The following is an 8,259-nucleotide window of genomic DNA, read 5'->3' as shown; positions in this document are numbered from 1 at the left end:
CCTCCCGCCTTCAATCTTTCCCAGCATCAGAGTCTTTTCAAATGAGTCAGTTCTTCGAATCAGGTGGCCCAAGTATTGGAGTCTTAGCTTCAGCATCAGTCCTTCCAAGAATATTCAGGACTGATTTCCTTTAGGATGGACTGGTTGGATATCCTTGCTGTCCAAGGGACTCTCAAGAGTCTTCTCCAACACCACAGTTCAAAAGCATCAATTGCTGCAGTTCATGGGTTCACAAAGAGTCGGACACAACTTAGTGACTGAAGAACAACAACAGCGATAGACGGGAGAGAAGGGAAGGAAGACTTACGGGCAGAGACAGCCTTGAACTCTGCCTGGATGAATGGGACCAGGCTGGCCTCTCCAGCCTTCTGAATACAAAGAACAGTGGAAGTTCTTGGGCAGCTGGGCCCTTCCAAGGAACAAGTTCAGAGGCAGAGGAGCTGAAGGGGGGATGCTTGGCGGACACCAAGCCCGAGGGTGTAAGAAGGCCCCTGAAGGGAGGAGTGTCCCAAGGAGGCTGTGGGAGGAAGGAATCCCAGCCATGGAGGCCAAGGTGAGTTGTCCACAAGGTAACAAAGTGGCTAACGACGTCAAATGCTGCTTTGTGCTCCGGAGGACTTAGCACAGAAACAGAGCACCGCACTCTCCGACCCCACGCCGTCCCGGGTGACTCCCCCCTCCCCCCACCGCACACAGGAGGCTGTTCCAGAAGCAATGAGAAGGGCACAGAGGCAGGACTCGGTGAGGGCGTCTACACTAGGCTCCCACCCGCAGCACCCCATCCCTTCTAGTTCTCTGGGAGGCAGGACCCTTAGTTACTGGATCAAAGGCAGGCAGGCAATGCTTGGGACACACTGGACACTAAAGAGACGGTTGGTTAGCAGAGATCTAAATTGAACTGGGCTTCCTGTGTCATGATAGGTGAACTCCAGCAATCCAGGAGGCTACACCTTCCTCAAAGCTTGGAGGCATCTCAGCCGCACAAGTAGAGACTTTGCTGCTGGCCGCTCCCCCTGCCTCCTGATGCTTGTGGGGAAGAGGACCCCAGAGGCAGTGAGGTTCATGGGGTGGCTCCTCCTGCCTCCCAGAGCCTGTTCTCTCATGGAGAAAGGACAGGGTGGGGACAGTAGGAGACTTCCACGTCCTTCTTCAGTGATTTTTTTTGTTTTAACCACAAGCACATATTATTTTTATAATGAGCAACAAAGAATTAAGACATTTCCAAGTTGAAAATAAAATGAGGCTGCAGGAGACCAGCCGATCTCTGAGGCCCCTCCAAAGCTAAGATGCTGCAATTCTAATTTCCTGTTTTTTATTTGCATGTCCTGTGAGGAGCATTTGGTGAAGCAGCCTTGTGTGGGGGGTGGGGGGTACACTTGTATTCCCCCCATGGATGCTGAGCCCAGCCGGCTGGCCACGGACGTGTGTTGCCAGGCTGTAGGACATATCATCTTCCCGATGTCCCCACTCTGGGAGGTCACCTGGTGTGACCGGGCCTAGCCCAAAGCTCTGGGCTCATTCCTGGCCTGGAAGACTCCCAAATGACCTGTTCTAAAGCCACAGAAAGGGCTTGGGTGTGGACTCTGTGGGAGACTCCTGGACCCCCACCAGAGCAGTCCTGGGGCTCTAGGGAGTTTGTTGTGGTTTAACAAATCCTGGAAAGGGGGAGATGTGGCCCCATGCCCAAGGACCACTATCTCTTTCCCAGTACAGCAGAACCCCCTCCCTAGTAAGAGCCCCCACTGGAGGGTCTCAGGGCAGGATAGAACATCCCCCATCCATACACAGTATATGATGAACTCACAGAAGAGTGAGTCCCCAGTCCCCCCATGGGTCAGTCAAGCCTGAGTGGAACCCTAGTTCCACCTCCTATCAGCCCTGTGACCTTGGGCAAGTCACTTAGCTGAGGCTAGGCTATCCTGAGATAAAGAGGTCATGAATGCAACGCCCCCCGCCTCGCCCAGGTGGTGGGGAGCAGGAGAGGTGTCACAAACCGCAGTGTAATCTGTTTAATCCTGGGAGGGTCCAGAGGCTGCCCTTTGGCCAAAGGAACTTTTAATCTGCAATTCCCCCACAGACCCCGGTCGGCTCTGGAAGGTTCCCCACCCGCAAAGCGTACCCTCCGGCGTTAGTCCAGGCGAGGGCCACGACCAGCCGCTGCCGCGGGGGACTGGTCTCCCAGCTCCGGCGCGCCGGGCTGGCCCACGACCTTGGAAGAACCCGGGAGAGAAAGCTTCACCGAGCGACAGTACTTTTCCACTGCACTGCTCGGCCACCTCACCTCGGCTGGCTTTCTGCTGTGCAGATAGGAGGCGAAGGGAACCAGCCCGGCCCCGGCAGGAACCCACCCGAACTCACGCTCAGAGATGCGGGGAGGCAGGAGCTGCGGGTGAGGGGCAGTGGGCATCCGAGAAAGAGGGGGGGGGGTACCGCACCCTCCCAGAGGGGCTGAGAGACCACCAGGGAGACCTGAGAAGCTTGCACTGGCAAAGCCCTTGGGTCGATTTCAAGAGCTTCCTGCTCCTTGGTCTCCGACAATAATGATTAAACCCGATCCACCGCGCCTGTGCTGGGTCTCGGGCGAAGAGCCCCGCTAGCCGGCGCGGGGGGAGGAGACAGAGGAGGGGACGAGAGAGCTAGTGGTCCCGCCCGGTGATGTAGGCAGCTCGGGGAGGTGGAGCCGCGACGCCTGGAGGAGTCCCCACCGCAGTCGCGCTCTCGGTCTACCCCTCCGAGCAGCCAGACTCCAGTCCCGGCTCCGGCGCCCTCCCTGCCGCCGCAATTTGGGCGGCAGGGACCGTGGGGTGCCCCCCTATTTGGATCTAGGGGGGTGCGTCTCCACCCCGCCCAGCCCCTGCCCCTCCTTGCTTCCCGGACAGCTGGAGCGACTCCCGGGGGAAGCTGTTCCCGGACGCTCGGGGCCGTCGCCCGGGCATCTCGGCTGCCAGCCCGGCTGGGCACCGGGCATCTGCGAAGCCAGCGAGCCCTGCCTGGCACTTGGCATCTGCGGGCACCGATTGTCCCCGGCGCCGCCCAGCTTCTCGAACGCCCGGGCTTCTGGGCGCGCTCCCCTCCCCCGGCCGCCGGGCCGGCCGCCCGCGAGCTCCCGGCACCCCCAGCCCCTCGGGCCGCCACCGCCGCCGCCGCGATGCTGCCCTGGAGGCGTAACAAATTCGTGCTAGTGGAGGACGACGCCAAGCGCAAGGCCAAGAGCCTGAGCCCCGGACTCGCCTACACGTCGCTGCTCTCCAGCTTCCTGCGCTCCTGCCCGGACCTGCTGCCCGACTGGCCGCTGGAGCGCCTGGGCCGCGTGTTCCGCAGCCGGCGCCAGAAAGTGGAGCTCAACAAAGAGGACCCGACCTACACCGTGTGGTACCTGGGCAACGCCGTCACCCTGCACGCCAAGGGCGACGGCTGCACCGACGACGCCGTGGGCAAGATCTGGGCGCGCTGCGGGCCGGGCGGGGGTACCAAGATGAAGCTGACGCTGGGGCCGCACGGCCTCCGCATGCAGCCGTGCGAGCGCAGCAGCTCGGGGGGCCCTGGGGGCCGCCGGCCGGCGCACGCCTACCTGCTGCCGCGCATCACCTACTGCGCGGCGGATGCGCGCCACCCGCGCGTCTTCGCCTGGGTCTACCGCCACCAGGCGCGCCACAAGGCCGTGGTGCTGCGCTGCCACGCCGTGCTGCTGGCGCGGGCGCACAAGGCGCGCGCCCTGGCCCGCCTGCTCCGCCAGACCGCGCTGGCGGCCTTCAGCGACTTCAAGCGCCTGCAGCGCCAGAGCGACGCGCGCCACGTGCGCCAGCAGCACCTCCGCGCGGGGGGCGCCCCCGCCGCCTCGCTGCCCCGCGCCCCGCTGCGCCGGCTCCTCAACGCCAAGTGCGCCTACCGGCCGCCCCCCGCTACCGAGCGCGGCCGCGGGGCGCCGCGCCTCAGCAGCATCCAGGAGGAGGACGAGGACCAGGACGAGGACGCGGGGCCGCGCGAGCGGCCGGAGGTGCTCAGCCTGGCCCGCGAGCTGAGGACGTGCAGCCTGCGGTCCGCCCCGGCGCCTCCGCCGCCCTCGCAGCCCCGCCGCTGGAAGGCCGGCCCCCGGGAGCGAGCGGGCCAGGCGCGCTGAGAGCCGGACGTGGGGAGCGCGAGGGGATGGACAGGCCTCGCGGCCCCAGACAGGCCGGCCTGACGTACAGCCTCCGGCCTCGGCCCTGCCCGCCTCGGCTCCCCCGTGGTCCCCCCTCCCCGCCCTTGCCTCCCTTGTGGTCTCTGTGGCTGTCCGCCCCGCGCCTCATCCTGGCTCAGGGTGACTCCTGACATGCCCTTGAGTATGGGGGGCGGCGAGCTGGGGGAGCAGCAATATTCAGGGTTCGCCCCCCACCCCCAGAGCCTGCCGGCGCCCTCCACTGTGGAATTGCCCCCGACGCTTAACACCGAGTTGCTTTGCCCATAGGCCACGCCCTCCCTCCCCAAACATCCTCTCCAGAGAAGGGGGCTTAGGGAGGAGACTCTTCCAGAAAACCAGGAGGGTGGCCTTGGATCTTGGCTCCGAGGGGAGACAGTGGGTCTGCCTGGAGCCAGACTAGCCTTTCCTGGACAGGCATTCTTACAGCGGGAAGAATAGTGGCCCCGGAGAACTGAGGCCAGGCCCCAAGTCGCACCTGAGTCTACTGCCAATCCACACAAGGAAGAGTGCCCAGCCTCTACCCTGGCCTCTCCACCCCTTGGGGGACTTCTGGGACTTCGCTGCTCTGCCTGTGGAGAAAACGGGGATGTTCCTACCATCCCGAACAACAGACGGCCAGGGAACAACTCTGCGCACCAGGCGGCTGCCCAAGCCGGCTCTGCAGGCCTCCTCACCCACCCTGTCTGTCTGCTTACAAGTGTGTGTGGGTCCCCGCTCGGTGCCCACAGCCAGGACCAAGACGTGGCCTCCGACGGAGGTAAGAGGACATCTGGCAGGTGTTTGAGGCACTGACCGCCCAGCAAATGGACAGGGGAGAGATGTCTCCAAGCCAAGGCTTGTCAGAGCCGGAGGGTCCCGACACACCCGGGTTCTCACAGCAAGATGAGGCTGGAGAGTGTGGTGACCCCACAGGGGGAGTGGGCCCCTGCCCACGTGTCTTTTAACAAGGTCACTAAAAGCCCAAAGATCTGTGTGTCACCAAATGATCACTGTAAATAAACCGTTCCTGCTTTTTCAGCCTGTCACCACTCTTGTGTTGTGCTTGATGCCAGGCCAGCTGACGGTGAAAAGATGATCATCAGACCCTTGAAGGGCAGGAGCGGTCCCAGGAAGCGTCCCCTTTAGCAGCTGGAGCCACCTCTTAGGAGTGGGGGGGGGGGGGACGAAGGAGTTGCTGCCAGGAGGCTGTTCCCTTCATGTCAGGAGAGGAGACAGTAGCAGGTGCCTTGCCTGCAAATCACATGGGCTAAGCCTGGGAGGGATGTCAGCTGTCTGTCTCGGCCTCCCGGAATGTCTGTCTGCCTGGGCACCAAACCAAGTGTCTCTGGAGCATTTGGGCAGGGAGGGGGCAGGGGGCTGGGGCCTTCTCCTGAGCCATGTATTTTTGAGAAGATTCATGTGTGTGTGTCAAGGCAAATGGTATTTTCTGGGTCTCCTTGGGGATGTAAAGCAGAGGAGTGAGCAATCCAGTTTGCTTTTAGAGGAGCTGGAGGGGTCTGTCCAGACCTTTAGGACAGCTGGAGTCCTGAGCTTGGATATCTTCTTTATTTCTGTGCTGAGCTGGGCACTGATCCCAGGCTTGTCCAGAGCCGAGACGAGCGGCCTCTGCAGCCACCAGCCATCAGGACGGTTCTGTGTCCTGCTGCTGCTGGAACAGAGGGTACCCCTGTCGCTTCAGCCTGGTGGAATGCAGGCAGGGTCAGCGGGCTTTGAAGGGAAAGCTGAGCTTGACTTCATGCGTTTGGGGAGTGACAGGGGCCCGCTGCCACTCACTGTGTGTTCACTGCTTCCCTCTTATCCACGCCGGGGATTTGCTGGGGTTTCTCCCCATACGGAGAAAAAGGGAAGACCCTGGGAGCTGGGAGGGGCTGCAAGGCAGCCTCTGGTGTTGGAGGCGATCTCACCCAGAAACAAGGTCGCAGGCACACTCTCTGTAATCAGATGTGTGCAGCAGAAATTTACTGAACGCCTGCCTTGGGACAGACACTGAGCTAGGTCCCCCGTGGTTCATACATTCTCAAGTGAAACGCACGGAATTAAAGGAACAGTTGCAATGTAATAATTCACAAGCAGGCTCCAAACCTTAGCCTCTGCACCTCCGCTCCTCTCTGGCAGCCTCCCAAAATACAGTCACACACACACACACACGCACACACACACACACACACACACACGACTGCTTTCCTTCCCTCATTCACGCTCTGTTCTCTCGATCTGGAGTTACAGGACCAGACTGAAAGGACTGTCTCTGCCTCCTTAGCAGCTGTGTGATGCTGGGTAACTCATTCAGCCTCTCTGGGCCTTGCCTTTATCGATGGTAAAGTGGGAGGGGGCTGATACCTACTTCACAGTCTAATTGTAAGAGTGAAACAGAATCATGTCCGTGGAAAAGCTTTGGCAAATAAGACGGTGCCCGTATGAAGAACCACCATTTTACCCGTTTGTTGCTGTTCAGTCACTAAGTTGGGTCTGACCCTCTGAGACCCCAAGGACCCCCGGCACACCAGGGTTCCCTGTCCTTCACCATCTCCCAGAGTTTGCTCCACCGCATGTCTGTTGAGTCAGTGATGCCATCCAACCATTTCATTCACTGTCGCCCCGTCTCCTCCTGCCCTTAATCTTTCCCAGCATTAGGATCTTTTCCTATATTACCCATACGATTCTTCTGTTTAGGTTAGGATTTTTAGTCTGCCTTCCCCCGACCCCTACTCCTCTCACCCCTGGCAATGGTGATTATAAGTCGTTTTTATTTCTCTCTCTCTTTGCCACACTGCATGGCTTGTGAGTTCTCAGCTCCCCCCAACCAGGCATTGAACCCAGGCCAAGGCAGTGAAAGCACAGAATCCTAACCGTTAGACCACCAGGGAACTCCCACACCTCCATCCTCATTGTGTGTGATGGAGGAAGACCCTGGTCCACCTTCTCTCTCCCAGTCGAGGATGAGATAAGCCACAAGCTGGCCGGTACAGCGCCAACAGCCACCAGGCCACAGAGGAGGTGTTGGGGGCAGCTCTAGCCCCCCAGGCCCCAGGCCTCATTGCTCCCAAGGGAGGGAGATGCATCCTGGGAAACACCTCCTCCTTCTTTGCACTGACTTTGCCTTTATCCCCTGAGCTTAGACACAAGCTCAGGAAGATCCCTGAACCGTTGAGCAAGCCATCCAGCGCCCCTGTGTCTCATTTCCAGCATCCTTTTCCCCACCTGCAAAATAAAAATGGGAGCGTTCTCCGAGTTCTAGGCTTACCAGGTATGCCCCAGGAGCTGCTGTGGGGAGCGGTGGGGAGATGGAATGGGGAGGGCCCCCCAACCTGCTTTAACTGGAACATCTTCTCTGTTTTCCCTTTGGGATTTATGGGGTTCCAGTTGAATAACGGGAGCCTACGTCGCACGTCATGTCCGACTCTTCACTGCCCCATGGACTGTAGCACATCAGGCCTCCCTGTCTGTCACCATCTCCCAGAGTTTGCCCAAGTTCATGGAACCCTACAGATTTTTCTTTTTTGAGGTCTTTTTTTTGGGAGGGGTGGAGGGTAGGTTGGCATACCATGCAGCATGTGGGATCTTAGGTCCCCAACCAAGGATCGAACCTGTGCCCCCTACATTGGAAGCATGGAGTCTTAACCAACTGGGCCTGAGAAGTAATGCTGGGATGTGAACGTGGCAATGGAGGGCTTCCCAGAAACAACACACAGCCAGGGACAACTCAGGCAATGTGTCTCAGAGGGTCCAGCCTCTTCCCGGGACCTCTGGGGCCTTATCTCCTGCTCTCCTGATCCCACTCGGGAGGGGCTGGGCCATGACTGGTGTGACTGGGCTGCAGCTCACAGCTCCAGACACCCGTGCCTTCCTAACTCCTGCTCCTCCCCTTCCATACACAGACGTGCTCCCGGGCCCCCAGACCTCGCCGTGTGCTCCCACGTCCAGGCCCCGGCCCCTGCCATTCTCACCACCTCGAATGTCCTTTCCTTTGGCTGCACGTGTTCAGTCCTACCCTCTCACAAGCCCAATCCCACCTCCTCAGAACTTTCCTTAATGCACACCCCTCCTCCACTCCTGCCACATTCAGGGGTCATCTCTCC

At 60.1% G+C, this 8,259-nt stretch overlaps 1 protein-coding gene across 1 annotated transcript; it reads left to right on the top strand.

Annotated features, from left to right (window-relative positions):
- Nucleotides 1-2,246: 2,246 nt before the first annotated feature.
- FAM43B (family with sequence similarity 43 member B) lies at nucleotides 2,247-5,205 on the top strand. Its single transcript, XM_081580645.1, has one exon. The coding sequence runs from the start codon at nucleotides 3,149-3,151 to the stop codon at nucleotides 4,118-4,120; it is 972 nt and encodes a 323-aa protein (XP_081436771.1). The 5' UTR covers nucleotides 2,247-3,148; the 3' UTR covers nucleotides 4,121-5,205.
- The last annotated feature ends 3,054 nt before the right edge of the window (nucleotides 5,206-8,259 follow it).

Source organism: Giraffa tippelskirchi, chromosome 3 (genome assembly GCF_054371585.1).
Source record: "Giraffa tippelskirchi isolate mGirTip1 chromosome 3, T2T-mGirTip1v1.2.pri, whole genome shotgun sequence".
NCBI lineage: Eukaryota > Metazoa > Chordata > Mammalia > Artiodactyla > Giraffidae > Giraffa > Giraffa tippelskirchi.
This window is presented reverse-complemented; position numbering and strand designations above follow the sequence as displayed.